Raw genomic sequence first — 19,957 nt, forward strand, 5'->3', positions numbered from 1 at the left:
TTCAATGTCTTAGTTAGAATCTGTTTTGATTTGATAAGGGTTTACAAACAGATTTTGCACATGAAAGACACACAGATAGGGCACATAAAAGGCAAAAAAGTTTTCAAGTTTCATGTTTCTAATTAATAATAAAAAATACTTACAGACCCAATTTAGGCCTTTGTAATATTTTTGTTCAAATCTACTCTTTCTGTGTCCCAGTCAAAACAGCTGTGAAACTTCACAATTACATGAACAATATGAGCATTGATATGATTATTTTTCATCCAGAAAATCTGGACATTTTTGTATCACAGTTAATAAGCACTTAAAATACTTACTCATTACATATCAATCCGCTAAGGACTAGTGTAATGCTTGGAGTCCTACCTGGAGTCATTATAAATCTGCCAGCTGTTGCCCAAGCTGACCGAATTTGCTTCCATCTCTCCATCTGGGTTAAGAAAGTCGTCTGCTTTGTGCCCGTTGTAATTTCCACACATGCCACAGACTTTAGACATGTATATACTGGGAAGAATCACTTCAGCCCTATGATCTCCATTGAACTTAACTCTCAGCCCGAAGGCAGTGGTAACCATGACATACTGTCCACTGAAGGAAATATTTACACCTGATCCCAGTACCACAGGAAGTACCTGAATGGCTCCGTTCACCTGCATGCACAAGAAACAAGAAAGCTTCAATATTTGTCTTTAAAGGGACAAGTCTTTTATACAGCCTCCAAAGCTGTACCTCCTAATTTAGCTCACACACCCACTTGCAGGCACAGAATCTGCTTATGTGAGAAAACAGCCATTTGTGGGCACATAATAATTAGCTATAATATCTGACTACAGTACATATTTATGCTGTGCTCCTTGAGTGCCTGTTTACTCAGTATTTTGCACATTTAGGTATGTCTACACTGCAATTAAAGATCTGAAATTGGCCTCGTCAGCTGACTCGGGCTTGTGGGGCTTGTGCTACTGGCCTGTAAAACTGCAGTGTAGATGTTCAGGCTCAGGCTAGAGCCCAGGCCCTGGGGCCACTTAGAGAGGGAAAGGTCCAAGAGCCCAACGTCTTCTATAGCCCCGCAACCTGAACCTCACAAGCCCAAGTCACTGACATGGACCAGCTGCGAGTGTTCAATTGCAGTGTAGACATACCACAAAGTGCTGTGCAAATATTAACTAACTATAGGCTCATGTTCAAATTCTGAATGAGCAAATTTATGGTATAAGGTTATTTAAAATCTGAGGCCTAGGATGAAGTTTCAGAATATGATGATTTTTAAAAAATCTTTAATTTTCTTTAAATATTTAAATATATATGAAATGTCAGGAAGTGCAATCAGCAAAGAACAAGAGAAACCAAATAAAAGGTGCAAAAGTCAATAAAATTAAAATATATATTTTAAACCTATCAGTTTGTTTTAGCTGCTAATTAAAGAAATCTACATATAAGCATATAAAGGGGTCTTCAATTAATTTTACTTTATCCAAATATCATCGTTATATATGAAATCAGTAAAGAAAGGAAGGAGGAAGGCACAAGAAGAGAAACAGCTGGGAAAGTATGTGTAACAATATTCATTTCTGTTTCCTTATATGAGACTGGAAAGGTCTCACTGTACATTTAAACCTTTGTTTGCTTGTCACATATATTATTGTATTACTTTTTCAGAAGAAGCTATTTAATGAAGTAATGTGACCTATTCTTTGTTGCAAGTTTTGAGTCAAATTTACAATTAGTGAGACCTTCATCCCTACACCAGCCCCCTTACACTTGGTTAAGATTCTGAAATGGTATAAAGGGCCCTGTCACAGGATGACTGGCCTTTTGGGTATTTCAATGCTACAATATTAAAAACCTTACAGCACAGATGCAGCTGGTCCGTCTGAGTCACCTAAGTCAGACTTGGGGACTCATGCTGCAGGGCTAAAAAATGACAGCATAGATGTTCAGGCTTGGGCTGGAGCCTGGGCTCTGAGACAGCGTCCTGAACCTAATCCCAAATGTCTACACTTCTATTGTTAGCCCTGCAGGCCGAGCCCGAGTCAGTTGATCTGGGCTCAGATTCAGTGCTGCAGGTATTTTAATGCAGTGTAAAGGTACCCTTTAAAGGGAAAGGCGGCACCCCACCTGTGCCAGAACTAGCTGCCTCCTGGCCTGCGGGGCCAGGACTAATGGGGTGAGGTGATAGCCTGTGAACACCTGGGCCTCATAAAAAGGGTGAGGGCACTCAGTGAAAGGGGAACTATCAGAGGCAAGTGAGGATATCGTAGGTTGCGAACTACCCAGGTTTTCCCAGGATTGTCCCTTTTTAGAGGTAGCCATCTTGGGAATTTTGAAGTCTTCGCTAGACATTAAATGTCCTGAGTTTTGTCACCTCCTGTTGTCCAGCCCTTCGCTCACCTTTCCCTCCAGGTTCACCTCCATGTGGGGGTTGCCCTTGGTTTGGACCCTGGCTAAGTCTGTGCATTGGGGCAGAAGAGAGACGGCCTGCCTTGGAGCAGGATGAAGGGTGTTGCCTGTACGGGAGGCCAGGGATAAGGACACCCAGGCATTCTCCGTGGGTCTGGGGCAAAGGAGCAGAATTGACGGGCTTGGTGTTAGCCGTTGGGTAGGGGAAAGCGGGGCCCGGCTCAGGGACGTGGGGTCCATAGCAGGCTCAGTGGAGGAAGTGGGGCTGGGCCCAGAGACATCAGGTCTGCCAGTACCTCGGTGGGGAAAGCGGGGACAGGCCCAGAGATGTGAGGTCTGTCAGTAGCTAGGTGGGGGAAAGTGGGGACAGGCCCGGAGACGTCAGGTCTGTCAGTGGCTCGGTGGGAAAAGCGGGGTCAGGTCTGGAGACGTCAGGTCTGTCAGTGGCTCAGTGGGGAAAGTGGGGCCAGGCCCACAGTTGTGAGGTCTGTCAGTAGCTCGGTGGGGAAAGCAAGGCCAGGCCCGAGACGTCAGGTCTGCCAGTAGCTCGGTGGGGAAAGCAGGGTTGGGCCCAGAGACATCAGGTCTGCCAGTACCTCGGTGGGGAAAGCGGGGACAGGCCCAGAGATGTGAGGTCTGTCAGTAGCTAGGTGGGGGAAAGTGGGGACAGGCCCGGAGATGTCAGGTCTGTCAGTGGCTCGGTGGGTAAAGCAGGGCTGGGCCCGGAGATGTCAGGTCTGTCAGTGGCTCAGTGGGGAAAGCGGGGCTGGGCCCACAGACATGGGCTCTGTCAGTGGCTTGTTGGGGAAAGTGGGGATGGGCCTGGAGATATCAGGTCTGACGGTGGCTCAGTGTGGAAAGCAGGGCTGGGCCTGGAGACGTCAGATCTGTCAGTGGCTCAGTGGGGAAAGCCAGGCCAGGCCCACAGACATGAGGTCTATCAGTGGCTCGATGGGTAAAGCAGGGCTGGGCCTGGAGACGTCAGGTCTGTCAGTGGCTCGGTGGGGAAAGCGGGGCTGGGCCCGGAGATGTCAGGTCTGTCAGTGGCTCAGTGGGGAAAGCGGGGCTGGGCCCGGAGATGTCAGGTCTGTCAGTGGCTCGGTGGGAAAAGTGGGGCTGGGCCCGGAGACGTGGGCTCTGTCAGTGGCTTGTTGAGGAAAGCAGGGCTGGGCCCGGAGATGTCAGGTCTGTCAGTGGCTCGGTGAAGAAAACGGGGTCAGGCCTGGAGACATGAGGTCTGTCAGTGGTTCAGTGGGGAAAGCGGGCTGGGCCCGGAGATGTCAGGTCTATCAGTGGCTTGGTGGGGAAAGCAGGGCTGGGCCCGGAGATGTCAGGTCTATCAGTGGCTTGGTGGGGAAAGCAGGACTGGGCCCGGAGACGTGAGGTCTGTCAGTGGTTCAGTGGGGAAAGCGGGGCTGGGCCCGGAGACGTGAGGTCTGTCAGTGGTTCAGTGGGGAAAGCGGGGCTGGGCCCGGAGATGTCAGGTCTATCAGTGGCTTGCTGGGGAAAGCAGGGCTGGGCCCGGAGATGTCAGGTCTGTCAGTGGCTCGGTGAAGAAAACGGGGTCAGGCCTGGAGACATGAGGTCTGTCAGTGGTTCAGTGGGGAAAGCGGGCTGGGCCCGGAGATGTCAGGTCTGTCAGTGGCTCGGTGAAGAAAACGGGGTCAGGCCTGGAGACATGAGGTCTGTCAGTGGTTCAGTGGGGAAAGCGGGCTGGGCCCGGAGATGTCAGGTCTGTCAGTGGCTTGTTGAGGAAAGCAGGGCTGGGCCCGGAGATGTCAGGTCTATCAGTGGCTTGGTGGGGAAAGCAGGGCTGGGCCCGGAGATGTCAGGTCTATCAGTGGCTTGGTGGGGAAAGCAGGACTGGGCCCGGAGACGTGAGGTCTGTCAGTGGTTCAGTGGGGAAAGCGGGGCTGGGCCCGGAGACGTGAGGTCTGTCAGTGGTTCAGTGGGGAAAGCGGGGCTGGGCCCGGAGATGTCAGGTCTATCAGTGGCTTGCTGGGGAAAGCAGGGCTGGGCCCGGAGATGTCAGGTCTGTCAGTGGCTCGGTGAAGAAAACGGGGTCAGGCCTGGAGACATGAGGTCTGTCAGTGGTTCAGTGGGGAAAGCGGGCTGGGCCCGGAGATGTCAGGTCTGTCAGTGGCTCGGTGAAGAAAACGGGGTCAGGCCTGGAGACATGAGGTCTGTCAGTGGTTCAGTGGGGAAAGCGGGCTGGGCCCGGAGATGTCAGGTCTATCAGTGGCTTGGTGGGGAAAGCAGGGCTGGGCCCGGAGATGTCAGGTCTATCAGTGGCTTGCTGGGGAAAGCAGGACTGGGCCCGGAGACGTGAGGTCTGTCAGTGGTTCAGTGGGGAAAGCGGGGCTGGGCCCGGAGACGTGAGGTCTGTCAGTGGTTCAGTGGGGAAAGCGGGGCTGGGCCCGGAGATGTCAGGTCTATCAGTGGCTTGCTGGGGAAAGCAGGGCTGGGCCCGGAGACGTGAGGTCTGTCAGTGGTTCAGTGGGGAAAGCGGGGCTGGGCCCGGAGATGTCAGGTCTATCAGTGGGGAAAGCGGGGCTGGGCCCAGGGATGGGGGTGGGGTCCTTCAGTGACTCTGTGAAGAAAAAGTGGGGTCCATTGCTGGCTCAGCACTCTCTGCTCTTACTCTGTAGTGCAACAGCATTTTAAACAGAGCAAGGAGGGAGCGAGTGGCACCAAGCCTTACTCACCCTTGCTGGCCCAGGCTGCCCATCGCCATGTTCTGGTTTTTTTGGACCTCAGAGGTGGCAACCCTGGGCTCCCATGGGGGGGCCCTGTGTAAAGTCTATAAGGAGCAGAGAGGGTCCTAGAGAAGCTGACAGAGACCCCCGGAGGAAAGGCAGGGGTAATCTGCGAGGATAAAGGGCCTCCAGGGAGAAAGGCCTGGGAGGCAGAAATCATCTAAGAGAGCAAAGGAGAACGCTGCAGGGCCTGGGAGTAGGGATCTGTGAAAAAGTTAACCCAGAATGGTCTGAGAACTGAGCCCAGAAGGGGAGCTGAAGAGTAGCCCAAGAGGGGCAGATGAAGAGTTTGTTTAGATGTGTGATTGAACTTCTAGTTGGATTGTAGTGACCCTGGAAGTGGATGAACTGGAAAGGTGACCTGGTGGGAGGGCTAGGCCATGGAAGCTGCTGAATCAGGATGGCAGAGAGGGTACTGGAGCAGAAGAACCCTTGCAGCCACGTCTTGGCTTGAGGAGATGCAAGCACAGGCACTGGGGTAGACAGCTGTAAGGCTGTTTTCCTTCAAGTATCCTCTTGGATGCCCTAGCTTAGGGAGGGTGCCAAGGGTGGGAGTAGAAGGGGCTAATTGTGTGTGGGATACAGCGTGCAGTTCTGCTGTCCATGGAGCAGCCCAGGGAGGCTGTTGTAATTAAGTCAGCCCCTCCACCCCCTTTCCTGGGCTAATTTATGCTGAGGGCCTCTCTAACCAGTACTTAAAGTGGGCTGGGTCACAGAACTGGGAAAATAAATACATAATTTGAGTAAGGTCACTGGGGGGCAAACTTTAAGCACTGTCTTACCAAGGGTCTGAAAAAATATTTTGGCTAGAATTATGATAGAACCCCCATTTCCTCTCACACTTTTTGCACGGCCCTTTAAGCATGTCTCTAGCCCATGGAACAGACTGGGATTGTGGGGTGCAAACGTGGCTTCAATCTACCGTAGCTCACACTTCCTCTGGGCCATGAATTCTATGCTGAGACCTCTTAGAGGCTCAGTGTCTTTAAGTAGTTTTTGAATTTGTAATTATTATTCTCTCTCTCTAGGCATTTATGCCATCATTAAACTAGAGATATCTGACTACCCTACAAACTTGGAGTAAATACATTAAATGGTATCTCTTAGGCAGGGCACTTCGAGGAAAGGTTAGTATTGCTTTTTTTTAAAATTGTACGTTTCCCTGTGATTTGTACCATAAACACAATTCTACATTCATGATAAGAGGCTAAAAATATAGTCAGTAGGTAAAATGGAGAGATCCTGACTTTCATTTTAGACCCCAGTTCTTACCTTAACAACCCTGTTTTTACCCAGAGTTATCCTGTAGTCATAAACATCAACATCCACATATTGGACGTAGGACACGCGCATGTTGCCTCCTCTGTGTTCGTTTGCTGCTTCCACATTGAAGTAGGGCAGCGTGCTTTTCCCATCACACAGCTTAGACAGGGTGTAGGTGCAATTTCCCATGAACGTGTGAGACTGCTTGTCAAAAGTGTAATAGTGGGGGTCACTATGCACACTGCAGGTTGCCTCTGCAGATGAAGAATGAAATATCGCTGCATTAATACACAGGCATGTTCAGCTGACACATCTGAACACCTTTGACTTTGGAGTGTTCCTGATCCATGCAAGAACCATGCTTTGCACTTCTACAGCACCCTTCATTTAAAGGTCTCAAAGTGCTCAACAACATTAACAAAGTAAACCCTAAAACACTCCTGTGTGGTAGGGAAATAGTTTTCTTCCACTTTACAGATGGGGATTCTGAAGCAAGGCGAGATTAAGTAAATCAAATCAGTTGCAGAGCTAGGAATAAAACCAGAATTCCTCTTGCTGTTTATTGGCTAGTATGTGTATATGAATAACAATTACCTGATATCACTGGCAAAGTAGATTCTGGCGTTGCAGTTGATGATGCTGGGGGAGTGGTAGATGGCACCATCACTAAAAAAGATCACCCAAGACAATGAATTATAACTACAGAATCATCACTGTACCCGTTCACCAAAAAACACCAGGCTTCATTCTCCTCTCTCTTACACCACTGTAAATCAGGAATATTTCTGCTGGAGTCAGTGGAACTGTCCCAGTGTAAAACTGGTGTAAGTACAAGAGTTTTTAGATAAGCTTGTCTGATTGTTGGCTGGGTAATAGCCACTGAGCCTACCATAACCTGTACCTCCTTTACTGGAAATATATTTGCAGTTGGATGTGTGGCTTCTTCTGGTATATCTGTTAGAGCAGTGAAGGTCATATCGTCTATAGGTGTTGGCAGTGCTGGGAATCACAGGTCTGGCAGCAGATGCAGCACAGTAGTAGCAATATTGACACAGTTACAATTTTCTAGTCAGTGGGTTTCTTTATTTCCCCAAAATGATATTTACTTTGAGTGAAAACTAGAGCTGAAAGCGCTGCCTAGTGACAGAGAGAACAAGTGAAGGCACTATGCAAGGTGTCTTAACAAGCTCTGCTGATGCTTATGTCTTCGTGCCTGCTACACATTCTAGCTTCTAGCAGCTGGACTTCTCCTAAAATGGATGTTATAGAATGTTGTCCTTGTGTGATAGGAGCCACTAGAGCCAATGTGACCAGGTGGCCAACATTAAACTCATTCCATTGGTGACCTAGTAACATTTGTATTTAAACCTCTGGAATTGCAAAGGTAATGTAGCAACACAGAGAAACACCTAAATCCTTCTTAGCACACAAGCACTTTTTCTTTTTCCTTGCTGAATGAAAATCAGCTAGCATAGATTCATAGACTCTAGGACTGGAAGGGACCTCGAGAGGTCATCGAGTCCAGTCTCCTGCCCTCATGGCAGGACCAAATACTGTCTAGACCATCCCTGATAGACATTTATCTAACCTACTCTTAAATATCTCCAGAGATGGAGATTCCACAACCTCCCTAGGCAATTTATTCTAGTCTTTAACTACCCTGACAGTTAGGAACTTTTTCCTAATATCCAACCTAAATCTCCCTTGCTGCAGTTTAAGCCCATTGCTTCTTGTACTGTCATTAGAGGCTAAAGTGAACAAGTTTTCTCCCTCCTCCTGATGACACCCTTTTAGATACCTGAAAACTGCTATCATGTCCCCTCTCAGTCTTCTCTTTTCCAAACTAAATAAACCCAATTCTTTCAGCCTTCCTTCATAGGTCATGTTCTCAAGACCTTTAATCATTCTTGTTGCTCTTCTCTGGACCCTCTCCAATTTCTCCACATCTTTCTTGAAATGCGGTGCCCAGAACTGGACACAATACTCCAGTTGAGGCCTAACCAGCATGGAGTAGAGTGGAAGAATGACTTCTTGTGTCTTGTTAACAACACACCTGTTAATGCATCCCAGAGTCACGTTTGCTTTTTTTGCAACAGTATCACACTGTTGACTCATATTTAGCTTGTGGTCCACTATGCCCCCTAGATCTCTTTCTGCCATACTCCTTCCTAGACAGTATCTTCCCATTCTGTATGTGTGAAACTGATTGTTCCTTCCTAAGTGGAGCACTTTGCATTTGTCTTTATTGAACTTCATCCGGTTTACCTCAGACCATTTCTCCAATTTGTCCAGATCATTTTGAATTTTGACTCTGTCCTCCAAAGCAGTTGCAATCCCTCCCAGTTTGCCATTGTCTGCAAACTTAATAAGCGTACTTTCTATGCCAACATCTAAGTCGTTGATGAAGATATTGAACAGAGCCGGTCCCAAAACAGACCCCTGTGGAACCCCACTTGTTATACCTTTCCAGCAGGATTGGGAGCCATTAATAACTACTCTCTGAGTACAGTTATCCAGTCAGTTATGCACCCACCTTATAGTAGCCCCATCTAAATTGTATTTGCCTAGTTTATCGATAAGGATATCATGTGAGACTGTATCAAATGCCTTACTAAAGTCTAGATATACCACATCCACCACTTCTCCCTTATCCACAAGACTCGTTATCCTATCAAAGAAAGCTATCAGATTGGTTTGACACGATTTGTTCTTTACAAATCCATGCTGGCTATTCCCTATCACCTTACCACCTTCCAAGTGTTTGCAGATGATTTCTTTAATTACTTGCCCCATTATCTTCCCTGGCACAGAAGTTAAACTAACTGGTCTGTAGTTTCCTGGGTTGTTTTTATTTCCCTTTTTATAGATGGGCACTATATTTGCCCTTTTCCAGTCTTCTGGAATCTCTCCTGTCTCCCATGACTTTCCAAATATAATAGAGACTCAGATAGCTCAGTGGTTTGAGCATTGGCCTCCTAAACCCAGGGTTGTGAGTTCAATCCTTGAGGGGGCCATTTAAGGAAGTGGGGATTGGTCCCCCTTTGAATAGGGGGTTGGACTAGATGATCTCCTGAGGTCCCTTCCAACCCTAATAGTGTGTGTGTGTGTAACTCCTTGAGTATTCTAGGATGCATTTCATCAGGCCCTGGTGACTTGCAGGCATCTAACTTTTCTAAGTGATTTTTAACTTACTCTTTTTTTATTTTATCTTCTAAACCTACCCCCTTCCCATAAGCATGCACTATGTTAGACATTTCTTCAGACTTCTCAGTGAAGACCGAAACAAAGAAGTCATTAAGCATCTCTGCCATTTCCAAGTTTCCTGTTACTGTTTCTTCCTCCTCACTGAGCAATGGGCCTACCCTGTCCTTGGTCTTCCTCTCGCTTCTAATATATTGATAAAAAGTCTTCTTGTTTCCCTTTATTCCCATAGCTAGTTTAAGCTCATTTTGTGCCTTTGCCTTTCTAATCTTGCCCCTGCATTCCTGTGTTGTTTGCCTATATTCATCCTTTGTAATCTGACCTAGTTTCCATTTTTTATATGACTCCTTTTATTTTGTAGGTCATGCATCATTTGTAGCAGTCCCCTTAAATCATTCAATGGTGAATTGAGTATGCAATAACACATGATGCAACCCGGAGACCTACCTTGAGTGAGTTACATCTGACCGATTAATTTACTGAATATACTCTAACCCAATTATTTGTGGATACACTATAGGTCATTTAGATGCATAAATACCTGAATGAATCCACAAATCAGAGTTAGACATCTTTCTGACTTAATCTACAAACAGCATTACTTGTAGTCACTAAATTGTGGTACAAAAATAGAAACTGCATATGGCCAGGATGGAAATCTTTGAAAAATGATGGAATAATTGTATACAATAATGATAATTAATGCCTATAAGCAAGGCATTAAACTATAAACTCAATTGGATTTGTTCTTTTTTATGCAGTATAGTTTATAAAAAAAAAATTACTTGGAGGACAAAATGACCAGTTTGAGGTCTAACAAATACTATGAAATGAATAGTATGTGTTAACTGAAATAATTCCAGATATGTAAAGAGCTTAAACCTTAAATGTGAATACACATTTTAAAGAGTTGACTCCAAATGTTCTCAGCATATCTTTGTGTCCTGGCTTTTTGCACTTTCAGTTCTTCACATCCAACATGCTGCTCCTATGAAATCTCTGATTTTGCACATCAAGCGTGAATTTGCACATGCAAATATAGTTTGCACATGTAAATAGCTGATTAATTTCTCTGCACAAACTCTGACTCGGGAAAATTACATGAGCAATTTTATAGGTCATGGGTCAGCAACCTTTCAGAAGTGGTGTGCCGAGTCTTCATTTATTCACTCTAATTTAAGGTTTCGCACGCCAGTAATACATTTTAATGTTTTTAGAAGGTCTCTTTCTATAAATCTATAATATATAACTAAACTATTGTTGTATGTAAAGTAAATAAGGTTTTTTAAATGTTTAAGAAGCTTCATTTAAAATTAAATTAAATGCAGAGCCCCCCAGACTAGTGGCAGGGACCCGGGCAGTGTGAGTGCCACTGAAAATCAGCTGGTGTGCTACGTTCGGCACACGTGCCATAGGTTGCCTACCCCTATTATAGGTCATATGGAGGCTTTTTTGAAAAAGTAAGCTTTGTTTCCAAGCATGGGCTCAAATTCAGCATACACACTCTTTGTATTTGCTTATACACAAACTGTGTAAACAGGTAGACATGCAAAAATTGTATGAACAAAACTAGAGGCAAGTTTGAGTCTAGGACCAAGTCCCTTTCTGGTGGCTGAGGAAACACAATGGAGCCCTGCAATGCAGGAGGGAATGTGCAAAGGTGTCTTTAAGTCTCCTTTACATTTCCTTGGTGCACCAGTATGATCACCCAGCATACTACAGATCAGATTTAGGCTGCTCTGATTTGTGCTTGCTGCCAACAAACCCAAAGGGCAGCCAGAAAGGGCAGATGAGCCTGGCCACACCTTATTCCTCTAACAATGCCTCCTACACCAGTCGCAGAGAGGGAAGGGTCAGTTAGGAACTGTTACACAGACTTTGCACCACCAGCAGATCCCTCTATTCTAGCTTTAAGGTTATTTTGTTTTGCTGGTCCAGAAAGAAGAGGAGAATCTGGGTCTAAAAATGTTGTCCCTAAAGATGTAAAGTGAAAAAAATATCATTAAAAAAATGAAAATTAAAAATAAAACTCCCTGGCTAGTTAGTACAGCTGAGTGGGAAATTGATTTTTTTGCATGAAAAATATTCAATGAAAATTATGTTTTCCCACAAAAATTTCCATTTAGTCCAATAGGTGTTTTCTATCAAAAATGTTTGGAGAATTTTTTTTTCATTGGTGTTATTGATTAGCATGATCTTTGTCTTCATTAGTAGCCATAAAACTGAACACTGAGAGCAGCGCTTTTGTTCTAACTCTTGAGATTACATTTGTGCTCCATCCAGTGGCTGAATGGTGTGCTGCACAGCCTGGGGAAACCAGAAAGTGATTCTTTCTGTCCAAGAACAATAAGCCTCAAGAGTATTAAAATACTACTCATTGGATCTTAAAGAAAACTATTCATTCTGAGGATTTCCGTGCCCAGAAATTAGTCCTTCAACTGCCCTGCAGTTTTATGCCACTGTAAATCTGAGTCACTCTATTGTCATTATAGAAAAAGTATCACAGACAGGAGAGAAGCAGGCCCTGTTAAGACCTGGAAATATCTTCTTGCACATATTTTCTATAGTAATAATAGTGTTCATTAGTGAGATTATACAGCGTTATATATTTTCAAAGCTCCATGCATACATAAAATTTTGGATAAGATTATTATAAAATAGGTGCACAACTGGTTGGAAAATCTGTACCCAAAGAGTAATTATCAATAGTTCACTGTCATACTGGGAGGGTGTATCTAGAGCAGTCCTGCAGGGGTCAGTCTAGCCCCAGTACTATTCAATATTTTCATTAGCGACTTAGATAATGGAGTGAAAAGTAGGCTTATAAAATTTGCAGATGACTCCAAGCTGAGAGGGGTACAAGCACTTTGGAGAACAGGACTATTCCATAGTTCAGGTGTGTTCAGATAGGGATTTTGTTTCGGTAGATTATAAAGATATGGAGCAGCCTCAAATTCCAATTCAGAATCAAATTTCCCCAAAGCCCATAATATTATGATCTGAGGGTTTGGGCTGTGCTTCATTTCTACTGATTCATTGTTATTTCTCTGTGTAATGTGACAGTGCAGTGTTTTGCAGAGCTCCTATGGGAAGAGTTCTGACTCTTGTTTTACTATTACATGTTGAATAGAGAGCTCAATGAAACCCCAGACAGGTGACATTCATCTGCTTTGGAGTTTTATTACAAAACTACATTTGCAGAATTTCATGAAAATGGACTGATTTTCAGACAACCTTGCAGCTTGTTTGGAACAAAATTGAGATGCTGAGGAACGATTTGGGTGAAAACTAGGGAAAAACCCAATACATTTAGATAAGCTTCATTGTGGATTTGTTGGCTTCCTTTTTATGAGGTTTGAATCTTCGAGAGTCCTTATTCTCTACTGTGGTACAGTAAACAAGTGGAAAAAAGGGATGGGAATCATTGAGACATAGGGATAGACTTACCACAGGGCCCGTTCCTGACACCCACATTGTCCACAGCTGTGTCCCCATATTCTGTTAATCCTCGAACAGCCTCAAAAATGACCTAGGCAGGAGGCAAAGTGAATCATAGAATCAGACATATTTGGGAGATGAAAAGGGACAGCCTCACAGGCAGTGCAGGATCATTCTCTTCACTGTATTTTCTAAGAGTTTTTTCTACTCTATTTTATATGGCTCGTGAGAGTTGGGGCTTCCCTGACTTTCCTTGGAAAACATTGTGTATTAAAGCAGGGGCTGGAGGAGACACTACAATTCAATTTTTCCTAGTGATAAGTGAAACTGATTATTATTAAACTTTTCTAAGATGCTACTTAAGTCTAAGGGCCAGACTTAGATAGCAACCAGCATTTGAAACTTGACTCACAGGCAATTATCAAGTGATCCATCCTTTGTTGTCCATTCCCAGCTTCTGGCAAACAGAGGCTAAGGATATTCAGAACATGGTGTTGCATCCCAGCCCATCCTGGTTAATAGCTATTGATGGACCTGTCCTCCATGAAGTTACTTTTCTTTTTTGAACCCTATTATAGTTTTGGCCTCCCTGTCTTTTTTAATCTCTTCTCACTCGGAAGCTGTTCCATACCTCTAATCATTTTAGTTATCCTTCTCTGTACCTTTCCCAATTCTAATGCATCTTTTCTGAGATGGGGCAATCAGATCTGCTCACAGTATTCAAGTTGTGGCTGTACCATGGATTTATATAGAGGCATTATGATATTTTCTGTCTTGTTTTCTATTCTTTTCTTTTCTATTCTTTTCCTAATGGTTCCTAACATTCTGTTAGCTCTTTTGACTGCTTCTGCACATTGAGTGGATGTTTTTAGAGAACCACTCACAGTGACTAAAATCTTTCTTGAGTGGTAACAGCTAATTTAGACCCCATCATTTTGTATGTATAGTGCCCAAGCAGTTCTCAGTTATTCTCAGCCATACAGTTAACATGGTATGAAGTAGTGGTAGTCAGAGGGGCCAAAAGCACTGTAATTACACTGTAATTGCAATATAACTACATTTTGTTTAAGATCATTGTATCGCAAGGTGTAACCAACATTTCTTTGATTTTTTGCACAATCCCTTAAAGCTTGCAAGGGCAAGGCAAAACTTGGCAGTCTTTTCATACTGTACAAAGTGGTGTGTTCTTAGTATAATTACCTTTATCCTTCTCTCAGGCAGAAAAGTAACAGTGGTGAAACCATAGATCCAAGAAGAACCCTGGTTTCCCTTCTGACTCCACACCAGATCTTCCACTCCTTCATTCTGAATAATCACTTTCAGCTCATTCAGCTCCTCTGACCCAAACATGTGATACCAGAAGTCTATGCATATCTGTCCAGAAACCACAATTTCAGGACTCGCAATCCTGTCGGTGTCGAATGGGACGAGGTTACTGGCCTCTTGGTAAATAAAATAGCCATCTGCAGGGTGAAAAGAATGAATCAATCGCTAAATCCTTGTGTTTTCTCAGGTATTATTTAAAAGTGAACTGTTAACCATTTCTAGAGTGGGTTTTGGACACTATTTAACAGCACAGAGCAACACTACATTACAAATAAGGACAAGAAATGAAAGAGAATACTGTTTCTAGCAGTTAATAGGCAGAATGCAATTACCCAGACCTGAATACAAACCTGGAGACCAGAGCTAAAACACCCCATCTCTTACAAAGAGTGCTATGGAATTTTTCATGACCACACTTGGTCAAAACCTTTTATTTCACTTCTAAAAGATGGCATAGTGCCCCTTTATGCCATGCTTGGTTTAGTTCTGACTAAGAGGGAAGAGTGCCAACCACCGAACACTCCTTCCTTCAGAACTTAGTTTCTCCATTAAGGTCTCTGATTATGATTTTGCAACCTGCAGGAAATCGCGACATTTGTATTCATCTGACACAGGATGAAAAGTTGCAATTTTGAAATTTATATGAAACAAAATAGTCCAAAAAAATTCTATTTGAAAATGTTGGAACATTTCATTTTGACATTTTTGATTGAATTGAAACATTTAAATATTTATAAAATTTAAACACTTCATTTGAACACTAAACCGCTTCCCTATGGTACATTGCTTTATATGTCTTGTATTTTTGGCCCCCATCACATTTATTGGCCAGGTACCACAGCCAGACTACAACTCCCATAATGCATCGAGTCATGTGATTCCAATGATGCACTATGCAGCTTGGACAGATGGAAATCAGCAGATCGCCTTTTGAGAGATGTAGTCCTCCAGGGAGCCTGGCGCATAGAAGAGAATAGGGGATGGAACCTCACCTCTCATAAGACAGTTCACTGTAGTGAAATGTAGTTAAGGGGTTTTTTTTAATTGACTTAAAATTAAACATTTTAGGTCAGTTCAAAAAAACAAAAACATCTGATTCAGGTTGAATTGACCCAAAATAAAATATTTCATTTTAATTTTTCTGATAGAAAATTGAAAATTTTCAGCAAAATCAAAATAAAAATTACAAAACATGCATTTTTCATGAGAAAATCATTCCAAGAGATAATTTTCAGACCTGGTCTATTCTAGTCCCAGTACTAACTAGGTTTGAGGTTGTTCAGCCTGTGATTCTGAGAAGGGAATAGCACTAGGTAACATGGCTGCAGTTACGATCTGGGAGACTGAATCCCTTTTAAGTGATCGTATAGCATATTGATGATATAAATGGACCCACACGGCTACAACAACACTGTATACAATAAATGGACAGCGATAGATCCCAAGCAGCCATGTCTCTTGATGATATGACTACATGTGAACTCACTTTTCTGATCACACATAACCTATGACCAGCTTTTCAAATACTGTATATTTTTAGCAATTCAGTCTTTGTAATCTTTGTAATACTCTGTGCCAGCCTGAATAATGTGTAGTGTCCATGATGGCCATAGAATCGTTACTTTTATTGCCATTAATTGATGTGAATATAATCTGGCTACCAAACCTCCCTTGAATAATGTTTTGTACACATGGTGAAGTCTGCACTCTCCTTGGTGTCTACAGCATTATGTATCTAGCCTTTTGCTGCTTTGCTGCATTGACAGAGACTTCCATCTCACTATGGGGCAAGGCAGGTTAATTTGTCTGTGACTGACAGGGTGAGAGAATCTTACACTTAGCAAAATCAGGTCTCAATAGGAAAGCAAATTAGTGGCAGAAGGAACATTTTTAAAAGCTGAATGAACCTCGTTTTTTAAAGAAAGGAAGAAAAGCCCAGCAGATGTCACATTCAGACGGAAATCAACAGGCTTATAATTGAGCTCTTACTTCCATCGGGGTAGTCTCCATCTGGACCTGTTCCACTAGTTGGAGTGGCATGTTTGGTTCTTATCCAGGCTCCTTGGTTCACTTTACAGGGCTGAGTCCAGTCACAAAACGGTCTCGAGTTGTTGTTAAAATCACATCTGGTGATGTAAGCTGAAACACAGTGGGATTAAAAGATAATATTTTCTAGGCAACACTGATACATTAAACCTCAAGACAACAGAACAAACTGCACACAGAGGTTGGGGAAGCTCCTTCACTGGAGGTTTTCAAAAGGAGCCTGGATCGCCATCGGTCTTGGATGGTTTAACCACAACAAATCCTGCATCTTGGCAGAGGTGAGACTAGATGACCCTTGCAGTCCCTTCTAAACCTATGATTCTATGGGACATTAACAATACAAGAAAGAGAGAGAGAGAGAGAGAGAGAGGTAAGTACCTGTTCCAGGATCCCAGGTTCCAAAGCCACTGGTTAGATCTGTTTGCTTGACCCTGCCAAGGAAAATGCTCAGTGAAATCCTTGTGGACTTTTAAAAAACATTCAAAAAAACAATTGTTTTAACCACACACATTGAAAGGGAAAGGTAGAGCCCTTGGTGCTCCTGGGAGATGGCACCAGGAGAACAGATGCCCTTTCCTGGCACATACACTGCTTTAGTTTGTTTGCCAGACAAAGGCCCCCCTCATATATGTGCCACAAGGTTCTCTTTTCTCCACTTTTTCATTGTCATGAGGAAGTAAGGCTGTGTCAGAGATGGGGTGAGTTATTTTAATTATGTGGAAGATACTCAGCTCTATGTCCCCACTGACTGGGGAGGGAACAGGTGCCCCACTCACGGTTAAGGATTGGGGTCTGGATGAGGGATAACTGGATAAGGCTTAGTTCAGATAAACAGGCTGAATCACCACTACCTCGCACATTGTGTCATCATTTACACTATGCAAACTGGTATAAAATACTACCATTTTGATGTGCACATAGCCAGAATATATCTCATGGCCATTGCTAGAATGCTTGCATTTCCTGCACCTTTCCCACACATCCTACCACCTTTGTTTATCAGCCCTTGCAACCCTTTCCCTAAACTACATCGAAAGCTCCTCCAGGTAGGGACCTGTCCTTCAATTTGTCTATAAAGCACCGTGCACACCTGGCAGCACTACAGAAATAATAAAGCGCAGTGCATGATACAGATGGGCCAAAACCAAAACTGGGGTCCAAGCACCAGCATGGAGCAGGGCAGCAGCAGGGAAGCTGTATCTCCAGTTAATAACTCCATTGGCTGTGCACCCTATGCATAGGTGTGGGAATGTGGAACAAGCAGAAATGGACTTCAGACACCTTAAGGCTGCAACAACAGCTTGGAACTGACTCTTCTGGTGCTCTAAAGGCAGTGGGAGACAAGATTCTGCTTCCTCCATCCAATCTCAATGGTACCCCTTCTTCAAGCCCCTTCATTCAGGCCTGAAGTGTGGTGGAGAATTTCTCCTCAAGTGAATACATCACAGATGTGCAGTAAATTGCCTGCCATCAAAATCTAAGCAATGACATGCATAGAAATAGGAACAAATAATGGCATTCATTTTAGTCTATTTCAGCTGAGACGCATGAAAATGAAGAAACTCAAAGTAACTGGAAGATGCTTCCTGAAGCAGGCTGCCTCACAGATAAGCCGGAAAGATGAAGACTGAAGATGGACAAATCAAAGCAAACAAAGACACCCATCCATGGACTCCAGGACCAAGACCGAGCTGGAAGAATATTGCCATTTAAAGCACGCTTGGTGCTGTCTTTACTTGTTGTGTAGCAATTAGATTCCATGGCGATAGGCGTTTTAGAAATATTGAGCTAGAAAGACAGGTGATTAATGTTCACAGCAGTCAAAAAGAGACTGTTAATTTTATGGACAGTTTGTTCAATGTCCCTCCCCTCCAGATGTGCCATGGAGCAATCCAGATGTGTTCCAGACCTTTGTCATGGCCAGTAGCCAACACAAAACAAGTTTAAATAGAAGGAAATTATTGCATTATTTTTAAAATAACAAGAGTCATTTGAAAGGACAGAATGAATATTTGCCTTTAAAATTTCCAAAATAGGTATATGAAGGTACACTCAGTATTGTGCTACTTACCCTTTGGTATCTGGCACTGAGAGACAGAATAAAATTAAAATGCATTGTAAGTGCCAGAGTGTCCACATTCTAGAAGACAGAATTAAATGTTCTGTGCGATACTCTCCACATATTAATCCACCAACTTTACTATCAGGAAGCAAAAGGGGATGAAGGGCAAAAAACAGAAGAATATATTGACCAATGGGTGGAGTCAATCATAAAAATCTCTTCAGGAGTCAGCAAGCACAACACAAATTACAACATCAGCAGAGATTTTTTTGTTTTATAGCATTTGCTTTCATGCCCTCTAGGTCTGTGGGTTGGCGAAGAAAGCAATCTGATCCTGATTCAGTTCCAAGCTCTAGATAAAACAGGTTCATGTTTTTAAAAAGGGTGACTTGTTCCTTTTATGGTGAGATAATCCTCTACATTTTCTCTCTCTTCATTTATGGGAGGAAAGTTCTCTACAATTTCTATGTTTAGTGTATACAGATGAGGCTTCTGTTAATTATCAGGTTTTCTCTCAATCATTAATTTGGATTCTACAGACCAGAACATAAGCTTTCAGTTTACTAATGGACACTTAAATTTCTGGATCAAATACAGCAGCTTCCTGGAATGGCATGCATATGCTTCAAAACCACTGTGCCTATGTGACAGATAAGGATATTACAGGAAATTGCCCTCATAGACTTTAGGTTTAAGTAGGATAGGATTATAGGAGTGTAAGGTTGACACTGTATTAAGTTTATCTATTATTGTTGGTCAGGATTATATGCAACCTCTCTACTAGTGGGGAGATGTGAGACCTGGGAGTTCGACTATATTGAAAATGTGCCAGACAAGTATGGATTTTGGAACAATAAGTGTTAAGTGGATTTCCTGGGGAATCCATAGGAAGAGGTAAATGCAAATTATCCAACTCCAGTAGTGCAAGAACCCACCTATACCCTGAGGAGAGGCTTTTTGTCTGCTGATCACTTGTTACAGAAAGTCAAGATCAAAGGCCTGAACTGTATAAAGAAATGGGTGATCTGCCCAGCTTTTGTTCACATTTTGGATCCAAGATGGATGAACTTGTAACCGTGGGGAAAACTTAGTTGTAAGTTTTGAGCCCTAGGTTGGATCTGGGAGTGATCTTTGGTAAGCTTTTTAGTATGTATGTAGGGACTTCTGTTGTTTTAATATTTTCTCTATGATGCTTTTACCTTAAGAATAAATGTGCTTGTTTAGAAAGAGCTGTGGGGCAACATATAACTACAGGCAATACTCAGAAAGAAAGCAAAGCGTAGGCACTGGCCTTTTAGCAGTCTGGCTTGCTGGGAATATCCCAGTGTAAGGAGAGAGCTGTGTAGCCTTAAAATCCCTGATCAGAAAAGAGTGAGATGTGGGTTTATGCCCAAGGAGGTGATGGCTGGGAGCTGGAAACCTTTCAGAGGATTTGGGGAACTACAGACCAGTCAGGGGTGAT

General features: G+C 43.5%; 1 protein-coding gene across 1 annotated transcript in view; it reads right to left on the reverse strand.

Moving 5' to 3' along the window:
- Window positions 1-19,957, reverse strand: part of LOC115657585 (IgGFc-binding protein-like) — a 168,552-nt gene that overhangs the window by 103,706 nt on the left and 44,889 nt on the right. The window contains exons 2-7 of the mRNA XM_030575626.1: window positions 14,262-14,435; window positions 13,071-13,152; window positions 6,432-6,700; window positions 5,109-5,203; window positions 2,395-2,557; window positions 370-653 (exon numbers count right to left, since the gene is read on the reverse strand). Of these exons, the coding sequence (XP_030431486.1) occupies window positions 370-653; window positions 2,395-2,557; window positions 5,109-5,203; window positions 6,432-6,700; window positions 13,071-13,152; window positions 14,262-14,435 (1,067 nt within the window). The remainder of the gene's footprint in view (window positions 1-369; window positions 654-2,394; window positions 2,558-5,108; window positions 5,204-6,431; window positions 6,701-13,070; window positions 13,153-14,261; window positions 14,436-19,957) is intronic.

Source organism: Gopherus evgoodei, chromosome 9 (assembly GCF_007399415.2).
Source record: "Gopherus evgoodei ecotype Sinaloan lineage chromosome 9, rGopEvg1_v1.p, whole genome shotgun sequence".
In the NCBI taxonomy this organism is placed as follows: domain Eukaryota; kingdom Metazoa; phylum Chordata; order Testudines; family Testudinidae; genus Gopherus; species Gopherus evgoodei.